This window comes from Empidonax traillii, unplaced genomic scaffold (genome assembly GCF_003031625.1).
Source record: "Empidonax traillii isolate 1590-97213 ecotype Southwest subspecies unplaced genomic scaffold, ASM303162v1 scaffold465:size698125, whole genome shotgun sequence".
Classification (NCBI taxonomy): Eukaryota; Metazoa; Chordata; class Aves; order Passeriformes; family Tyrannidae; genus Empidonax; species Empidonax traillii.
The window spans coordinates 455,804-476,444 of record NW_020955658.1 but is presented as its reverse complement, the minus strand read 5'-3'; the positions used below and the strand labels follow the sequence as shown (position 1 = coordinate 476,444).

General features: G+C 48.8%; 1 protein-coding gene across 1 annotated transcript; it reads right to left on the bottom strand.

The window, feature by feature from the left end:
* Positions 1–4,106: 4,106 nt before the first annotated feature.
* Positions 4,107–13,579, bottom strand: PNP (purine nucleoside phosphorylase). The gene is made up of 6 exons (XM_027895705.1): positions 13,482–13,579; positions 10,021–10,190; positions 9,666–9,769; positions 8,265–8,440; positions 5,246–5,436; positions 4,107–4,362 (listed from the first exon to the last, which is right to left on the bottom strand). Exons 1-6 carry the CDS (start codon positions 13,502–13,504, stop codon positions 4,145–4,147), a joined length of 882 nt encoding a protein of 293 aa, XP_027751506.1. The 5' UTR covers positions 13,505–13,579; the 3' UTR covers positions 4,107–4,144.
* Positions 13,580–20,641: the final 7,062 nt, after the last annotated feature.

Below are 20,641 nucleotides of genomic sequence, written 5' to 3'. Positions count from 1 at the left end.
AGCACAGTTTTCCCCAGCAGAGCCCATTGCTTTTCTATCCCACTCCCTCCAGAGCACAGTTTTTTCCTGGGGGGCTTGGAGGGGGACACTGTAGGGCTGGATTTAGGGATGAGTCTCCAGTTGTGCCCAGGCTGGGGACAGAAGCAGCACAAGGACCTGACACTGGGAAAAGGAGCTCGTTGCTGCAGGAAGGGATTTGCTGAGGTTGAGAAAGACTTTCAGACAGGGCTGTGAAGCTTCAGGTAAGCAAAGCAAGTGATGGTTGTTCCTCTGTTTGGAGCCATCTCCCACAGGGGTGTCTGGGCACAGGGCACGTCCCCTCTGCAGGAGGAAAGGCTGGATGGTTCCCTCCAGCCCTCACCCACTTCCCAGCTCTGAAATTCCTTCCTAGGTGGGATCTCAGCAAAAGGCTCTCCCCCCAGAGGGTGGTCGGGCACTGGAACAGCTCCCCAGGGCAGTGGGCACAGCACCAACCCTGACAGAGTTCAAGGAGTGTTTGGGCAACCCTCAGGCACAGGGTGGGATTCTTCTTGTTGTCCCGTGCAGGGCCAGGAATTGGACTCGATGCTCCTTGTGGGTCCCTTCCAACTCAGGGTATTTTATGATTCTCTCTGAACGCGCCTTCAGATTTTGGAAATTCCAGCCCATCCTGCTGCTTGGAGAGCCAGGCTTTAATTGAGCAATGCTCCAGGATCAGCCCCTCGCCGTGCCCCACACCCCTCCCCGCTGCCCTCCACATCCAGCCCGGCAGGGAAGAGTTGAACTCTTTTCAGCACATGAAATCCATGCAGCTTTCAATAAAAACCCCCAGACAACACACCACTCCAGCAGAACCCCCTTAATTCAGCTGCAGGATTTCAATAAAGGGAGACATCTGAGGGAAATTGGATAACTGGAAGGCAAGGCACATGCTCACTGCTGAGCTGAGGCAGATAGCACAGGCTTTGAAAAGCTCTCTGATTTACTTTTACAGAAGGAAGAAGGCAAAAGGCAAACCTCATGTGAAAGAAAGCCTGGAAAAACCGAGCCTTGCAAAGGAAACAGGACGGATCATGGATCCCACCACCAATTTGGGGGAGTTTCAAGGTTGTTTTGCAGGTAACAGCAGAGATCTCTAATTAAACACTCATCACGTGGTCCACTCAAGGGCTGTGGCAGAGATTTCTCCTCTTGGCCTCCCACTTTGCTGTGGATCCCACAGCAGTGCAACCACCTTCCCTCCATCTTCCCCAGGGCACTGGAAGCAGCAGGAACCCACGATCCAAAAAATGTTCCCTGGACCGGTGAGCAAGGAAAAGGAAAGGGCTGGCAGAGAGGATGGGCCAGACTGGCTCACAGATCCTTGGCTGTGGGTAAAGCAGGAGCTGTGCCAGCTGTGCCCTGCACGGACACAGGTTTTTCCATGGATCCCCCTGCTATTTTATCCTGAGCTTTGAGCTCTGGCTCCCCAGGGATGTGGAGCTGTGGGATCTCCTCCAGCCTGGGGTGGAGTGCAGGAGTGCCAAGCACCTCCTTCTTTTCCACACAACGCCAACAAAACCACTCTTTTCAGGATCACTGCAGGTTTTATTCCCTCACCTTCTTCCCCACGCGCCTTACTCGCCTTGCATCGTTGTACAGCAGATTTCAGAGACTCAGCAGCAGCAAAAAAAAGTCAAAAAATTGTATTAAAAGTGTCTCCAAAGTCGGACAAGCCCACTCTGTTGATTGTGTTCTCCCTCTCCATCATAAAGCACAAATAAGATCCTTTCCAAAGTGCCTGGAGCATCCTCCCTCTCATCACTTCCAGGGACAGAAATGAGGATGTTCACGCAGAGTTTGGGCCATCCAAGCCAACCAGCAGAAAGAAGAGCCCCGAACCATTTAAGGGCTCAAATGCTATTTAGAAAATATTTCTTTGAAAAGAAAAAACCACATAATTTGCCAGAGATTCTGCAGCAGGGTGATTTTCAGATGGGATGTGAAGTCACATTTAGCTGCATTCAGGCTGTGCCTCCTGTACAGCTGCAGGGAGGAGCAGGCCCGGCCTGCTGGAAGCAGGTGCTGCTGCCAAGTCCCTCATCATCTCCAACCCCGCCTGAGAAGCACCAGCACAACAGCAGGTTATTTTGGACGCTTCCCTTTGCATCCCAGCCCAGCCTGACTCTGATTAATTAATGGAGCCTGCTGAAATCCCAGCCTTAGCTACTCTGGCTGCTGCACAGCTGCCTTCCACTCCCACTGGAGAGGCTTTGTATTTACCAAGGATTAATTAGAGGAATGTGAAGCACCATTTTCTAGGCAGGGGAAATTATCAGCTCTCTCCCTGCCCTGTAACAAGCCCATACTGGGGCAAGCCTGAAAAGGGAGCAGGTAGAAGTGGCTCCTTCTCGCTCTGCACATCTGCCACTTTTCGCATTTCACTGCTCGTGCTGCCCCACGTGACGAGCACTTCACTCCTGCTAGACCTGAACAGGCAACATCCTTGTGGAAGATGGAGCTGGAGTCTCTCTCTCTCTCTCTCTCTCTCTGCAGATTAGACCAGAGCTGGTCCTCGAGACCATCCTGACAGTCAGAGCCACCAAAAGAGAAGAGCTGCTCTCTCCCAGGGCTCCCCCGACCTCCAGGAGCTGCCAAACGAGTGATTCTGCCAGAAAACCACGAGCAACAAATCCTCTCCCCCCCACTCCACAAGCCCTCCAGACCAGGCTGGGCAGGCATCTGTCAGGAATGACCACAGGTAACCCTGCCCACCAGAAGAGAAGGGGACAGGGGGGTCACCCAAGATCTCTCCTCCACCTGAAGTGCTGTCATTTCCCGGCCAGCAGTCCAGGCACAGCTGTTCCTCCTGGTGGCAATATCTGCACCAACACCAGCAATTGCAGCATGAAGGGAGGGCTTCAAGCAAATCCCCATTTGGAAACAACTGGAAGAAATGTCAGGGAAGGCCGAAGGCTGTGACGGAGGGCGAGCGTCAGTGGTAAATAACCGCTCAGCTAAATTTAGGAAGGCAGGTTGGGAGCTCTCCATGACCAGTTGGGCGTCTTCGGTTCAGACCACTGAGTCAACTGGAAACATTTAACTGTGACAGTGATGGGCTTTATAGAGAACTCCAAGACAAATGAAGGGAAAAAGGTTATCTAATAATTACAGTCCCTGTTTCACATCCAGCTGCATCCACGGCTCAGCCTGACCTTTGAAGAACAATGAATAATGCACCATTCTGGTGAATGTTCCCCTTCCTGGAGACACCATCAGCACACTGGTAAAAGAGAGCCTCTCCTGTTTGTCCTTTACTCACTGCTTGGTTCAATTTCTTTATGTAAGAGGACCTGGAAAGTCAAGAAATATCACGCCTGTTCCCAAAATATTCCCACTGTAACTTCCCATTATTAAACTCCTCAAACCACTGGTGCTCCAACATCTGCTGCAGGAGAAGCAGCAGTGGAGCAAAGCTGTTGTGAAACTACTGGGTCAAACTGATCTCTCTGCCTTGCAACACCAATAGGAAACCAATCTCCAGTGCTCCAGCTACCGATCTCCAAGACATCCAGAAAGATGGCATGGCAAGGGAGCACAACCCCCTGCATGGGAATGCAGTGATTTCCCACGCTGTAAAATCAACTGCAGTTCACCTGCTCTGCAGCGTGGCTTGTTCCAGGCAGATCTCACCTTTAGCCTGGCCCTTTTCTTGCATCCAAAATTCAAAGTATTTTTGTGGAATTCCACTGGCTTCAGACCAGGCCCCACCAAAGCAGGCCCTGCGAGCACCAAGCCCCATGACCAACTGTTGGCTCGCGTGGCACAGGGGGAGCAGAGACTCAGGGCAGGAAGATGTTGTGCCAAGAGAGATGAGTGGCCAAGAAACACCGAAAACTCTGCACCAGAACGAGGGGGGAGATGGAACTCATTGCTGACACTGGGGCTTGGGAACGCGCCAGAGCGTTTTAGGCGCCAGCAAGCTGCTCTGGCCACTGGCTACTAACCAGGGGGGATCATCCTGGCAGAATTCACAGCAAACCCCTGCACCTGCTCAGATGAAGCACAAAGATAAGAAGGTCCATTCCAAATGGGGAGAGCACAAGGGGACGGTCCCACTGGTGCCCCCCCCCCCAGCACTCGCTCGTGTCGACACGTCAGGATGGGAATGCTGAAGGGCTGGGGGTCACAGGGAGTTTGTGCTCTCCCCCAGCCTCCCCAGGAGGTGTGTGATGAGTTTCTGCAGGGCCTCAGCCCGCACCACCGAGACGCGCAGCACTTCCTCGTGGGTGGCCTTCTCTCCGCTGTCGTAGCTCAGCACCGCTTTGTTGGTGATGAGGGAGATCCCAAGCACTCGGAGGCCACAGTGCCTGGCCACAATCACCTCTGGCACGGTGCTCATGCCTGCGGTGGGAGAGGAAAGGAAAGGACCAGAAACGAGTCAGGATTTACACCCAACAAAACCCCTCCGAGGCTGCAACCCTGACCCCAAAGCACGTGCCCTTGTCTCATCCCCCCCCACCTCTCTGCTCCTGAGCCCTGCAATGGTTAAAGGCTGTGACACTCAGAAGGCTCAGATAGCTGCAGCAGTACAGTTACAACTCTGCTCAGCACAATAAACCCCCAGCATTTGATCCCCGAGCCCCTCCTCGAGACGTGTCAGGCTGCTTGCAGGGAAGGACTAACGTGCTGTGTCATTTGGCTCTTCTCTTCCCCAGCTAAAGAAGATGTTGCAAAGAAAAACAGCTTTGAGGGGAGCTGAGCTCTTTCCCTCACACACGAGGAATCTGCAAAGTATTAATGAACAGACTTCCACGAGCCAAGCTGGAGGAATCATGTAGATCGTGGCTCTTGCTTTCCTTGCACACAGTTGGGAAGGTATCTGTGATTACCACCCCTAAACAAGACTGGTTTGGAGGGAGAAAACGCAGTGAAATCTGTACAGTGTCAGAATTTAAAAAAAAAAAAAAAAGAAAAAAATTAGAAAAAGGCTTTATTTCTGATTGGGCCCCACTCAGCCCTGGTGAAGTGGAGCCATCTGAGCATAAGAGACTTGTGTTTGGGAAATAAATGCTGGGATCTCTGTCCTGGGCAGCCGTAAGCACAGGGGCTTTCTGCAGATCCGTCACTAAACCACCGCAGAACGGAGCAAGAAACGCTCAGAGCTCGTTCCTCCAGCCCCAGGAGACTTCAGAGACTCAAAGGCTGAAGCGAGTCAGCCCTTGAGGAGGATTAACTGCCCAATCCACGTGCCCAACCAAAGCCTGGCAGCCCAGGCTGGGCTCACCCACGGCGTCGGCTCCCAGCGCCTGCAGCAGCCGGCACTCGGCGATGGTCTCGTAGCAGGGCCCGGCCAGCACGCAGTACACTCCTTCCCGGGTGAAGCTCAGCAGGCCCAGCTCCTGGGCGCTCTCCTTGGCCAGGCCCAGCAGATCCTGGTCATAGGCATCTGACATGCAGGGGAACCTCACCCCAAACCTGCAAGGCAGCAAAGGACACGGCCGTGGGACGGCGTGAGCCACCCTGTGTCCTGTGGAGAAAGGGGAAATGGCAAAGGCAGAGCAGCCTCTCTGATTCCACCCTTATCATCAGATCATTCTCAAATCATGGAACAGTTTGGGTTGGAAGGGACCTTTAAAAGGCCATCTCAGCCAAACCCCCCGCAATCAGCAGGCACATCTTCAGCTAGATCAGATCGTTCACAGCCCTGCCCAACCCGACCTTGAGCGTTTCCAGGAACAGGGCATCTACCACCTCTTGTTTCTGCAAGATCTAATCACCCCAAACTCTCAGCACACAGAGGGTATGGCTGTTGGAAGGTCTGACACTGCTTTTCTACCGCACAAACCCTTCTGTAATGGCCATTCAACTTCTCCTGTCTCCAGGGAGCGCTGATGGCCAGCTCCTTCCCTCCCCAGTGATTGCTCATAGTGACTTTTAAACACTTGTCCAGCAAACATTTGCTGCCCTCTGGGCTCCCTGAGGCACAGAGTCCCACAGGTTGTGCCAGGGAGGGGGTTTGAGCAGGCCCTGATGGAGCACCAGTCACCACATTTAAAGCCCATCATCCCAGCAGGCAGCTACGAACATCTTGGAGCTCCAGGGCTGTATTTTAGGGAGCCTTCACCCTCTGCTTCAAGGCTGGGTCTCTTGTTTGCCTTAGGACTGAAGATAACACCTCAGTCCTGCTCCTGATGGAGTGAATCTTTCTCCTGGCTCATGCAGAGCAGAGTGGATGGCAAAGATTGTTATGTTATGTTATGAGGAAACCTGGAAAATAAACTCCTGGCCATGTTCACCAGTGCAGTTCAGGAGGAGTGGACCAGGTCCCTCATTTAGGCTATTAAAGCTCCTGCTTGTTGACATGCTCTTCCAGCTGAATGCTCAGGGCAGGAGGTGGCTTATTTTGTTTTTATAAACAGCAAATATTATATAAATAAAAACAAACTTTCCCTTCTGGTCGAAGGTAATAAGTATTCATCACTATGAAAATTGCTTCCCTTTCCTGAAGGATGGCCAGCAATGCAGAAGCCAATCTCTAATTTATTAAAAAAAACATTATTTCCACATCACTTCATTGCCTCTGGTTTTGCTCTGCTGTGCTCAGATAAATCCTTCCTGGTAGCTCAGCCGGACAGGATCTCAGGAGTTCGCTCAGCTAAAGCTCTGCAATACTTTGAAACCTGATTCATCAAGACCTTTTGCCCGTTTCGATGCCTTGGTCAGCAGCACAAGAGTCACCTCCCAGAGCACTGCAGTCTCCACCAGGCAGCTGCAGCTCTGCTGCCTTTGAACCTTGGCCAGACGCCGCTGTTGGATTGGCGTTTCCCCTCCCGCTCCGGAGCAATTATGCGAGTCCAGGGAGCTTTCAACGCTCCCTTGTGGCTTCCCTGCTTTTGATCATCCTTTCCTCCAACCCACAGCGCTACCTACAAAGATGTGAAGATGTTCCACCTCAGCTGGCTGCTGTCCCCTTGCCATGGCATCACTGCTCAGGGTTTGTTTCTCCTGAGGCAGCTGCCAGCACCTTCTGGATTCTTCAGAAGCAGGAGCTGGCTCTGCTGTTACATCAGGAAGGAACTAACTGAGTGAAAGCCAGGCAGGCCACCTTCTTCTTCTCAGCACAACTTTCTCTCTGGAAAGATCCAAGGACAGTCCAGATGCCTGCCCTGCAAACGTGCCCATTTTTCAGGATGAAGGGACCAACCCAACAACAGATTTAACCATCTTGTTATCTGAACTCACCCTCTGCTCACAAACTACCACCTCCTCCACCACCTCCTTCCCCAGCCTGGCCTCTGGCTTCACACATCTGGCTTCCTCCTGGCCTTCTTGCCTGCCAGGTTGGTTAGGAAAGAATTCTTGCTCCTGTTTTCTCCTTATCACAGCCCAGCCTCTTTCCTTCCTGCCACAAGGCTCGTGAATCTTTCCTGCTTCCATGCTGATTTTCCTGACAATCCACGTGCTTGCCTTTGTTCAGCCTGGATCTCCAGTGGACGTGTCATCACACTCTTTTTAGCCCCATTTGAGGGCCAAAGGGCTTCTTTTTGTGAACACTGGTCTACCTGGAATGTAACCTCTCATGCCATGACCTCACTCATTGCTGGTTGCTTTCCACCCTACCAGACTGGGGGTGTCTTGGAAGGATTTCAGGATCATAAATTCATGTTGGAAAGGACCTCAAGGCCACCTAGTCCAAAATCCTGCTCAAAGCAACTTTATGTCCAGTGGCCACTGCAGTCTGGGGTGAGGATATGTTGGAATCCCCTCTCTGCACTGACCACAGGGGAAAGATTCTGCTGCACAGCCACCCCAGTTTAACAAGCTGCATACAAGGGTTGGTCATCAGGAGATTTTAGAGGTTTTATCTTTGCCCTGGTCTCTGTTGTTCCCCTTCCATCACAGCAGAAGTGGCTGTTGACAAACACAGGCTGGGGACACCGCAGTTCACCGACTGCTCCATCCAGAGGAACCAGCAGACAGAGGGGCTGACACCAAGAGACAGCAGTGGGTCTCTGGCAGGTGGCACAGCTGGTCATGTCAGGAGAGGATCAGAAGGTTCTTGCATGGCACAGAACCTTCTGGGCTTGTAAGAGTAAGCGAGAGGCAGGGCAGGGTGCTTGGGGAGGGCAGGGCAGGTGGCACAGCACACACAGCCACTGCTTTAACTCCTCCCTCGTGCACACCTGGAGCCAGACTCTGCTCTCAGTAAACACTTGTCAGCAGGCACAACAACAGGCAGTCCCAGCCTGTGGCTGTGGAGGAAGAAAGGATTAACTGGTAACGTGGAGCTGGTGCCTTCTTACCTCTCATCATTGGGTCCCCGCAGAGGGTTCTGCCCTCCCAGGCCAAACAAGCTGATGTGGTCCCTGATGAACATGATGTCCCCCACTTGGAAGTGGGGATTCAGCCCTCCAGCAGCATTTGTCACAACCAAGATCTCCACCCCCAGCAGAAAGAAGACCCTGATGGGAAAGGTGACCTGGAAGAAGAACCAAAGGCACACGTGCAGTGAATGTCACAGCCAACAAACAGCTGCTGCTACTGCACGTGTAGTGTCACAGTTCAGAGTGCAAAGAAGGGTCTGTGTACAGAGACTACACAACTCACTCCAGTTTTAAACATTCCTCTGATTTGAACAGAATTTTAATGGTTTTTAAACATATTAAAACATAATCTTGTAATGAACACCACTAAAATCCAAGCCCACGTTTCCTACAGCTGCGCTGAGGTCAAATGAAGGTGGTGCAGAAAGAACATGCAGATTGTTCTTCCTCACTGCCAAGGCCTTGCAGAGATCAAACCACCGTGCTGACTGAAGTAACTGCTTATGCATATCGCCCTGGAGTGGAGTCCAAAGTTAAGGAACAATTGGGAACTGAAAAAGAAAATTTAAAAGCTTGATTTTGAGGAGTCACAAAGGAACTCCCTCTCAAATGCTAGAGGAGCTGTGAGCAGAAGATTTCCTAATTGGACACCACTTCTTCCAGAAACTACTTAATTTTCATAGACAAACATGTCTTGATAAAGCTAGTTATGTACTGAGTGATTTTAAAAGAGCTGTTTTTCTGTAAGAAGCTGCGTGGTGCCAAATATTGCAGTTTACATCCAAACAAAAATCAACCTCAGCCAAGTGGAAAATCTCAAAGCTATCCAAATAAAAAAAAAGAACATACAATGCTATCAGGGAGTAAATAAACAAATATTATGGGTGTTTTCTAACAGAAATGTACACATGTGTATGTTTATGCAACTCCTAGATGTTAGTTGGAAGTTGCAGCAGCCAGGGAGTTTTTCCTAGGAGAAAAAAAAAAAAAAAAAAAAAAAAAAGAAGCTGTAAACTACACAAATGCAAAAGATGATTAAAATAGATTATTCTTATCAGAGTTTTCTGGTTGCTGATTTAAATCGTGATTAAACCGACTGAGTGAAAGAATGTAAATTAATCTGCCTGCTATGATAAACTATTTTCCCCTGCAAGTAGAGCAGGGTTAGCACAGCACCAGCTTCACCCAGCAGCAGCCTCTCGGTTTGAACTCCCAGTTCCATTTTTTGGGGAGAAATCTGAAATCTAAGAAGGACTCATTTCAATGCAAGTTCACTGTCAGAGCTAAGGTCCTGCAGCGAGATAGCAAAGCAAGAAGCCATTTTTGCCTTTTTTTTGTTTTGTTTTTTTACTCTCCCCGTTTTCCTCCAGGAGGACTCACCGTGCTGGCAGAGTAGCCCTCGTAGGAGTGGAAACGCCCCTGCATGCACACGCAGGGCTGCCCGCTCAGCTCCCCGAACACCAGCCTGCCCACGTGCCCTGCAACTGTAAATTGGCACAGCGTCATCGCCCGCCCGGCGCCCCAGGCCCCAGGCCCCGCCAGGAGCTGGGTCTGCTGTACAGCAGGAGCTGCAGTTGAATAAATAAGCGCATATCTGCGTGCCGTGGGGTTTCTATTTCTGCCCTGTGAACACACGGTTTTCCCCCCGTGGAGGGGTTGGCGTGCGGGGCAGCGCCGAGCGGTGCGCGATGACATGAGCGGTGTCTGTGCCGCTCCTGCCCTGGGCTCTGCCGACCTGTGCTCCGTGGGAAGTGAGGGATGTCCTCATATGGAATGACTGTCTTGTTCTCCAACACGTCAGCCAGGCCTCCCAGGCCGGATCCGCAGACGACGGCGATTTTGGGGCGCTGGACGGTCCGGCCGCGTAACCAATCGGCTGTTTCCTTGTACACCTCGTAGCTGTTTCTGCAGAGGGAAAGCAGGTCAGGGAGACTGAGCAACCCATTCAAAGAGCAAGCTTCAAAGGACACAAGCCCTGAAAAGGGGCCAAAAAAAAAAGGAAATCTCATTAAGGCTGTAACAATAGAAGCTTCGCTGCTATTATTGAAGATGTATCGCTTTTAATCTCATGTATATACCCAGGGAAACCATTTGAATCGTCTTTGCCGGTTTCACTCTGCAGATGAAGAACGGCTAATGATACCTGGATCACAGATATGTCACAAGGCATAACCACTCCTGCTGCTGATGGGCTCTGGTCTCTCCAGAGTCACCGAAGGAAGGCAAAAGCACAGTCAGACCTGTGTGTGCACAGGGATGTGCAGCCTGGGATGGGGAAATCCAAGAGCATGGAACTCTGAAAACACCTGAACAGCACGGCTGGAGTGATGTGCTGATGAAGAAGCAGGCACTGTCCTCTGCAGCACTACTGAGACATGGGGCAAGAATCATCTAGAGAGGTGGAGGAGCCGATCTCTGTAAGTGGTGAGTGCCATCAGCTCCCAGTGCCTCCCTCAGGGCCTGGTGCCACACCTCAAACACCCACCTTCTGCATCCCCCGTGCCTTCAGCTCGGCAGGATAAACATGGAGATCTTACTCGGCCTCTCCTCTCCAGCAGGGTGGGCAGGGGGAACAGCCCAGTCCAAGGTGAGAGGCCCAAGGACATCAATCCACAAGGGAAAACCAGGAATTTGGGCTCCAGAGTTTATGCTGCCTGATTTAAGAGGGGTTCTGCTCCAACACCTTGGCAAAAAAAGCCTTACCCAGCACTGAGCCCCACTGCTGGAGGGTGGGATAGAAGCTGGTTAGTGTGTACACTGCACATTGTGAATTTGTCTCAGTGGAAGGGAGAGAAGTTCCATTTTTAACCTCTTAGCCCAGCACCCAGGTGCTTTAATCACAGTTTCGAAACCAAATCAATAGGGGGATAATCCCATAATCCTGTTTCCAACAGGACAATGCAGATACTTTCTGAGAGTCAATAGCAAGGTCGATTGGAAGGTCTCCTCAAAAGCAGGGGCATCAATGGCAGTTCTTGGTAGCAACTCAATCATTACCATTGATGAGTTGAATTAATGACTGTACAAGGTAGAGGATGAGGTGCTGGAGTGAACCAACATAGGCAGGGGTAAAGAGGTTCTCTATATGAAAAGCTGATCTGCTTATTGAGAGGTGAGAGAATCAGACACTGCAAGGCTGCAGGTGATGTAAAATCGACTGGAGGTGCTGATGAGCACTCACTGTCTGAATGTTTATTTTTTATATTGTTGTTGCTGTTTTTTTTTTTTTAACCAAGTCTCTCGATTTCCAGAGGTGTAAACCTCAGTGATGTTGTGATGCTGCTGTCTGCAGCCTTAGAGGATACACAGAGAAGCTTTCACAGTGGTGCTCCTCACCCCAGGAGGTGCCAGGCCCTTGGCTAAGAGGATTTGACTGTCTGCGTTCGAGTGGCTCCTCCAGCTGAGGGATCAGACACTGAAACAGAGGATTCATTTCTGTGTTTTTTCCTTCCCTTACACTGACAGGGTAGGTAGCTATTGCAACAGATATTTCCTGCGAGCTTTTCCTCTCCCAGCTGTCCAGCTCCTACTGCAAGTCCTGTCCAAGGCATTGCACAACAAACTTCTGTTCCTGGTTACAAACCGTGATGTCAAAAATGCCCGAAAATATCACAAACCTGCAATCCAATAAGAAGGAGTAACTTCCGTACACATGGATTAAAATGAAGAGTCCTACTTAGCTGCAACACTTTTCAAAGGAAAAGTCTGGAAATGAGAAAGTTTATTTACCGTCACATATCGTTGAATTTCCCAAGTGCACTGTGAGCTCCTGAAATAAGCAGGAGCTGTGAAAATGACATTAATGAGGTCTACACTTGACTATATTATCACTTGCTCCCAGACAAAAGCTTTAAAAGTGCTTTACATACATTAGTGAACTGTTTCACCCAATTTCTCTGTTGAATAACTGTAATCCTTGTTTAGAAATTCAAGGGAACCAAGAGAATTTCTATGTAATACCCAAGTTTTGGACATACCTGTGGCAGGCATGAGAAAAGAATGAGGTCACCAGGATCTGCTCTTGATCATAAACCCCTTTGTCTCTGTTGTTTTTGTTTTTTTTTTTTTTAAAGTGCATACACCCTTGCAAAATAACATCAAAGAATGGATATTATTCCTACATCCTCAGAAATTTTGGGAGTGTGGGATAAATCATTCCATGTCTGCTGAAGATACCGGGACTGACTGAGCTGTGCCAAGTTCCATCCAGGGATTTTTATTTTTTTTTTTTTTTCTCTATTTTTAAACAGAAGATATTGAAATGCTTCTTATCCAAAGAACTTATCCAAAAGAACTAAAACTCCAGTGCCTCCTTGGTACCTGTCCATCCCAAAGGCTTTGGGCACCCCAGAGCTGTCCCCAGTGCTGAGAGCACAGCCATGCCAAAATTAATCTGCCTAATTTCAGAAGCCTTCCAGGTGCACACATCAAAGGGACTGGAGAGCACTGATAATTCCTGAACAGGAGGGAGATACCTGGGCAGCAGGAGCAGAGGGGGAGCTCCATCTGTGGGTGACCAACCACGCTGTTTAGCCTGGAACTGCACGAGCACGAGGCCTGCTCGAGCTTTTTGACAGCTTGAATTAATAGATGTAGAGCACAAAGGCCCCTCCAGCTACTCTGCCTCCAACAATGCACACCTAATAATAGTGCTGGGTAGCATTGCTGTGGATTAAATCACAGGATCAGCTGAAAGCACAATCCCCTTTGTTGTGATTGCTGTCGTCCACTGGAGAAACCCATCTGCTGCAGAACACGGGACCGTCACCGGCGACAGATCCTTTATGGCACGAAAAAAGCCCCACCCTCACTGTGCTCCTGGGAAGGTTGGAAGCAAATCCATGTTAAAAAGCAGAGCTATCCCACTAACCAGTCAAGCAATGGTTTGGGGGCACACAGCCACACGTATTCACAGTCTACGCATCTCCACACGAGATATTTGTCTCTTCTGGCCCATAACCTCTCCCAAGGTCACCTACTGCTGCCATCTTTCATAGTCCCAGCACCTGACGCAGCCAGATGGCCAGATTCCTCTTCAATAATACGATGTTGACTTCTGAGCAGCCTTTGCCTGACATTTATTGAGCGCCCGGTAGGACGAAGAGGAAAACAAGGTGAGGAGAAGCGATGCCATCTCACCAGCCCCTTCCAGCCAGGAATGTCTGTGCATCCATCCCCTGTTTCACAGCACCTTACCTGTCTTCCTCAGCATAGGCCATCCTCCTCCTGTCTGCTTAACCAAAAGACAGGGATGGGGGGAGCTGGAAAATGGAGCTGCAGGTTTTTATTTGGCCTGTTGAACCTGCGGGAGCCGCCGCTGCCTCCGGGAAGGGAGTCCGGGAGGTGTGTCCCTGCTTCCCTCTGCTCTCCCCTGAGCATCTCTAATCCCCGAGTAGGAGGGGCATGGTCTGCTTTTCTGGCCTCACCCCACATGACACAGATGACCTAGAGCTCTGCAGAAAGCTCACACACACAGCGCACACGCGCTCCACGACGCAGATGAAGCCCAGAAATTTCACGCGACTGTCGGGCGGCTGACGAGGGATCCGCCTGGATGTGCACGCTCCTGCGTCACCTGGGAACCAGCTGGTGGCCGGAGTCACCTGCTCCTCTGCAATTCCAAGGCCTGGGAGCGTGGCACGAGCTCACTGGGAGCGTGCAGGCTCTGTGAGATTGACCCGTGCTGGTCACCACCGCAGTGAGACCTTTCCACGGCCCCCGTCATTGTCCAACCATTCTTTCACGGCAAACAGGGGTGATGACTCCTTAGCTCCTCCCACAGATTTTTTTTTTTTTTTTGCTCACATTTAATCTCCTCACCCTTCCCCAAAAGGAAATACTGCCTTGAGATATGCTAAAATTCTGTTCAGCTGAGTATGGGAGACACAGGGTAAAAAAAAAAAGGCAGAGGTCCCACCATCTGCCCCTCTAATTTCAGCTTTGCTTTGTATGAAAATAAAGCTTCAAAACAGCCTTGTGATGTGGATCTGTTTGTGAGGCGGTGTGTGATCCCAACAGCTGATGTGAACCACGTTTTACAGAGCCAGAGATGTTTCCAAGACAATGGAATGCCAAGAAAATTCAAGAAAAGCAGTGATGAGTAAAGACCTTACAGGCCCCAGACAAAAGGCCACAGCTAAAAAAATGCATGCACAGCTTAATAGCTCCAGAAGGGACACACGGGGGTAGAATTTATAAATATCCCAAACAGGGACAAAACCTCAATCAGAACTTGTCAAGTCCTAGACAAATCAGCCAGTCATGTAAAGATAAAATTTAGAAAACTGGGCAGCACCCATTTCAAGTCTCAGATTTCTTATTGCTTCCATTGGTCTTTCCCTCCTGGCCTTGAAGACCCCACATCAAACATCCCATTTGCTGCCCCAGAAAACTGTCTCAGAGAACTTCCAATTCAAACAAAGTAATAAATGCAGCAAGAAAACCTCTGGGCATGTTTAGAGAGAGAGATATATATACTTCATTCTGGAAAACAAGAACCCAGTGCCAGCACAGGCTGGGAGTCTGTAACAACCAGCAGAATTTAAACATCAAATTCTTTTTTGTTTCTTGAGAGGTACAATGAAACAGAAAGTGGATCTGATCAGAAACCATAATAAGGGCCCTTTTTCCCTCAAGTTCTTGACCTTCTCCCTTTCTTCTGTGTGTTCCCACTTCCACTCCATTCTTATTTTTTTTAGAAAGCTTAAAATGCCTCTTCTTCTAATGGTGCCACAGGACCCAGCAGTGCCCAGCTGCCCTGGCATGGTGCATCTTGCTCTCAGTTTGCTGGAGGCAGTGGGAAAAAAAAAAAAAAAAACAACATTAAGGGTCTAATATTGCTCTATAAATCATTTCCCCTCTCGTGCCCTCTTTCTAACTCCGTTTGCACCACGTTCCCCCTCATTTTTCACACGTCTCCTTTTTGTCATTCCCACTCTTGTGTTTCTGATGCTCACTCATCTCTGTCTCTGCCTGCTCTGGGTGTGTCCTCTGTTCTCTACAGCTGCACAAAACCCAGCAGACTGAGAGCAGAGATGGTTGCAGGCAGGTTTAACTGCACCAAACCCTGTGCCCAGAGAAGGCCCACACTGCTTAGCCATGAGCCACCGTGCCAGAGGACCCAAACCAGGCTCTTGGAGCCACTTCCCAGCCCCCTCGAGGCTTTTTGCCCTCTGGAAGACCGAGCTCCTCCTGCCATCACTCAGGACTTCTTTGAAAGCCATGATTTGCTCCCATTAATTAAATTACAGAGCAACGTTAGGCCCTTAATGTCGATGTTCCATACAGTTTGTTGGTATCAGCAGAGTTCTGATGCCCCCCAGATATGTTCCCTTCTTTAGCCTTAATCTGATTACGTTCATTAATCTGATTCTTTTTTGCAAAGCAGACAAGAGAGATCAGACAGCCTGAGAGAGCTCTTCCCAATTTGCCCTCATCTAAGACTATCTCCTTCCTAGCTTGGATTTACATGGAAAACAGGATTATCAAAAAGGGATCATTTTATCTATCTTCCTGCAGCGTCTGTTATTCAACAGTAACAAAAATTACTTGAGTTTTTAACCTGTAATGCTGCATCAGCTGGACAAGCACAAGATAAAGGTTCACCCTACTAGGAAAAAAATTAATTTGAGCTCTGAGGGCATTCATGCCAATTAGACTGTAGGGAGTGTTCCAAAGCAGACCTGGTCAGAAAAATAACCTATTGAATAGATTGCATAATCTCCCCAAAAAAAGCATTGACGGTCTTCTGTCCTGAAAGAATCTCCCTCATCTCTTTCTGTATCTATGTGTCTGCAGCAATTTGTACCCATAATCCTGATTTTACTGACTTGGCTGTCATTCAAGCCCTGCTTCTGCAGCTACAACTTCATCTGCTACGGGATGCAGACACAATCACCTGAAATCATTTTCTAGCAGCGCTTCACATTCCCACAGCAATTCCTACCCGAGGAAGCGTCATGAAGTGTTTCTCAAGCGTTTCATCAAAACCTTTAATTAATGCTTTAGGGTGAGTCTGACGTTATCACAGCATCAAATTTCCCTGGCAGTGTTCTCCCCCACCATGCACATCCCTCCTTTGGGAAGGGGAACTGAGCTGCAGAAACATCAGCAGGGGGTTCTGCACCGTGGGGACAACTCTGGTTAGCCTAGTCCAGAGGAAAGGATCCCCCCCAAGCCCTACAGGCATCGCCACACCCTTCCAGGTGCAGTGCTCAACTGCCTTGGGGGATTTTTCCCAGTTTCCTTCATCCTTAGAAAAGCCAGGATTCTGCCTCGGTGTTTTGGAGGAAGCTCTGAAAGGTTTTGCTTTTCTGCTGACTACTAAAAGCCCAGGTTCCAGGTTTGATTAAGAAAAATTACTAAATGCTGAGAACTAATCAGTGGTGTTTTTGCAGCAATTTGGAAACTTTTCATTTGGGAATCTCATCATTGTTTGTTAGCCTAGACAGCCACTGGAGTGCCACCAGCCACGGGAAAGTTTAATAAAATCAAATTAAACACCAGAAAAAGTTATTTCCCTACAGAGCGTTGGAACAGAAACCTCTAGCAAGATCTGCTTGAAGCGGTGCCCGCGCTGCTCACTGTTACATGGACAGGAAAGACATCTCTGCCCAGAGTGGATGCAGCGAAGGGATGGCCAAGGGAACAGAAAACCAGCCCTTCCAAGAGCTTGTCATGGTTAGCTGAGCAAAATAAGAGCAAGGCAATGCTCTGATGACAGCCTGAAAATGTTGCCATGGAGGCAGGAGAGATACAGAAACTTGAGACAGGCAGCAGGAAGCCGGGGAGATGCGTGCTCAGTTAGGCAAGACGTCAGGAAAAAAAGCCTCCAGCCGCCCAAAATGTGCAGCCCTGAACAGCCCTCCCGTGAGGGCAGTGGGGAAATGGCTTTTAGGGCAGAGATCAGTTCATGTGAAGGGTTTCATGGTGTTTACTGGTAGGGAGGCAGACACAGCACCCACAGATTGGAAGCCAGCTCTGTAAATAAACTCATCATCTTTGTAAGACTCGGGCACAAAGAGAAAGCAACTTGAGGAAACCTGTGAATAAATGATAGAACAGAAACCAGCAAAAGAGCAGAGATGCCTTAATGCCAGCCAACACTTCCATCTTCCAGCTCTAGAAGAGGTGTCAAACAGCAAAGGATAAGGCTGGGGTTGTGGCCAGGGGTGGGGATCTGCAGAAGCAAAAGCATCTGTGTCGAGGAACTCAGCGAGAAAGGGCATAAAAAGGACCTTCTGGGGATTTGAGGGAAAGGAGTTGTACTTTCTGAAGGGATAAAAACAGCCCAGCCAGGGATCAGCAGTATGTCAGGCTGGGGATGAATGGATGGGCTTTTTGCTTTGGAAGTGCTTTTGAGGCAGGGAAGAAATCAGAGAGCTCAGGAGAAAGTGTGGTGGATGGCTGAGACAACACTTTGGTGAGGATAAGTGGAAAAGAAACCACAGATCCCGGCAGGCTAGAGACTACAAAAGTCCAGGTACCCCTCTGGCCCACAACAAACAGAAATAGCTTGAGAAGAACTAAAAATTATAAGGAATAAGGAAGAAATGCCTGTCACAGAAGAAAACAATTCTCAGATAGTTAATCACAGCTCTGTGCATCACTAAAGATTCTAGAAAATAGATATATTCCCCTATTCAGCACAGGTAAATACAGCTCATATTCTGGCATCACAGCCAGCTGCTGGGCTGGGGCTCCAACGTGCTTCTCCACAGGAGGAATGTGACCTCTCCCTGGGAAGGACACTTATTCCTGCTAAAACAGCAGAAGCCCAAGGTTCATCCTGCTCTTCTCTGGGTCTGCTTTTCTCCTCACTAATCAGTAATACTTTCACACTGTGGAACTGGAATGCCAGACCTTTCCCCAGGCCCCAGGCCCATGTTCCCATTTCTCCAAAAGCCCTCCTAGGAAAGACACTGCCTTCTGCAGGTCAGCAGGTGAACACAGTGCCGTCTGTAGCTGTTTTCTGTCAGGATGTATTTGTGCTGTTCCAACAGGATCCATGCCTCCTCATTATCTCATTCGTGGAGCAATAATGCCACGTTATTGAAGAGTCTATAGGTTTTCCTTTTCGTTTCACTGATTTTTTGTTTAAATAAGCAAAGGTTGGACAAGCGTAGATCGTTTCACTAACTGTCCGCATTAGACACAGTTTACTGAAGTCTCCCAACTCCCCTTCCCTACAGGACCTGTGAATTTTCTGACAGGGTTCAGCATAGTCTTCCCAGAGGACTTCCTGCACATCCAGTGTGATTGAAAGGGCTCCCAAACGCTCCAGCAACACTCCCCAGCTCTGCCACACTGTCTAATGACACCACGTATCTACAAGGGAAAGGAAAAAAATCAGAGTGTGAGTATGTTGTTCTTAATGAGATGTTTAACTGCCCAGTATTCCCTTAAAGGCAGATGCTTCCACCTGGGGCTGTTGGTGCCACAGCTGTGCACACAGGTTATGGTCTGACTGGGAAAAGATCAGCTGTCAATCAGCTCTTAAAATTAGGTCCACAAAAGCAAGACTAATCCATGAAAAAAAAGTGCTCTGTTCCCATTTTAAGTGTGCAATGAAGATCCAAAAAAAAAGTATTATTATGCATGAGATAGAAGCATCTCCTCAGATTTGTGCTTTAACTTGAAGAGATTTCAGAAAACACAGGACGACTCCGAAGCTCACAAGCTGAGCTGAAGGTTTCATTTCGGGGAAAGCATCACATTGTTCTTAAGTGTGCTGCTCAATCACATTTATTTTAGCTAGGACTCTTGCACTGTCACATGCCCAGTGATGAATTGCTCTCTCCTGTGTTTTGGAAGAGCCTTATCTTCAGCAGTCCAGGAGAACTGACACCAAGAAGCTGCAAACCCCAGTAAAAGCCCAGCAGGGTAGGACAGAAAAGGTCAAGTCTTTCTTACACACCACTTCCCCCCACCAGCTGAATCGTAGTTTTCCTCTTGGCAGCGTCATCCAAACACTTAACAACCCAAGAACACGTGGAAACAGGTGATTTAAGCGGTTAAAGGAGAAATTGAAAAGAATCAACCCTTAAGCTCGGTGATTTAATCCCCCGTGGCCCGAGGTCTGGTGGTTGGTGTGTGAGCACAGAGGAATAACAAAAGGAAGGGAACTGAAACATCACAGCACCACTGCAGCTATCAGAAGGAAGGCCAAAAGCAGAGGAAAGCTCTGTTCAGGATTTTATTACCAACACAAGACACAAATGTTTCAGATGGTAACACGTTCTCACTAACTTTAGATTCTCAGGAGCTAGAAAAGATTTCAGCAGTGCCATGACTTTGCCCCAGCTCTCCCTCCCACCTTTACACAGCCAAACGTGTTGATTGATTACAAGCGATTTTCAAACAGGTCAGTCAAAGGGTGAAGAGGAACTGCAGGCACAGAAATCTTCCAGCTGCACCTCAACTCTTTCTCATTAGGGGAAACTTCTGATGAGGTAGCCAGTACCTTTTGGTTACACCCCTTATTAGGGGTCAATACGAGAGTTTTAGCTTTAAAAAATACATTATCTTTTTTGTTTGTTTTCTCCAAGGGGTTACAAGAGTTTTACTCCTGTATTTCTTTTCACATGTGGCAGTGGGCCTTTTCTATACTTAACATTCTTTCTATTTTGTAGTACTACTGTATCATTTTCAAAAATAGGCAAATAGCTTAAAAGAGAGGGGAGAAGTTGTCTGGCTATAGATTTCTTACTTTAACATATTAGTTCTCTTATGTACCCAGAGCAGGAGAAAAGATCACCTTCCTATGCATTACTACATCCTTAAGATGGACATGGCAAGGGTTTTTTTTTTCCAATTACTGGGCTTTTAGCAAAATTTTCCCAAGTTACATCATCGATTGTGGAGTTCCTTGTACTCATAGCACTGAATTCCTGTACCAAAACTCCTTCTGGCTTAGGGCTGGATTGAGCTTTGTGAAGAAGAAATATGTGAGAGTACAAAAGTCAATAGTAGGAGGCATTAAAGCCAGAGGATTTCTGCTTACTCATGCTCCAACGTTGGCTGTTTGTTCCCAAACGGGCTGGCAACGCCTCATTCCTGAACATGCATATAGGAAAATCCCCACAATATTTAAAGTCTCGGGAGCAACCTGCACCTGCTGCCTGCTGTAATAATGAATCTGCTTTGACCTTCCTGCCTCTGTGTGCAGATTAGACGCTGTTTTCCCGTTTTAAAAGTATCTGTTGCTGCAACGGGTGCTCGATGATGCTCATTACGGCTCTGTTAATATTTCAAGGCTCGCGCCTCGCACTAATCCAGGCTGGGTGTAACAAGTCTCCTGGGGATTTGGAAAGGGCAGCAAAGCGGGTTATTGTGCGAAGAGTCTCCTGGAGGACCTG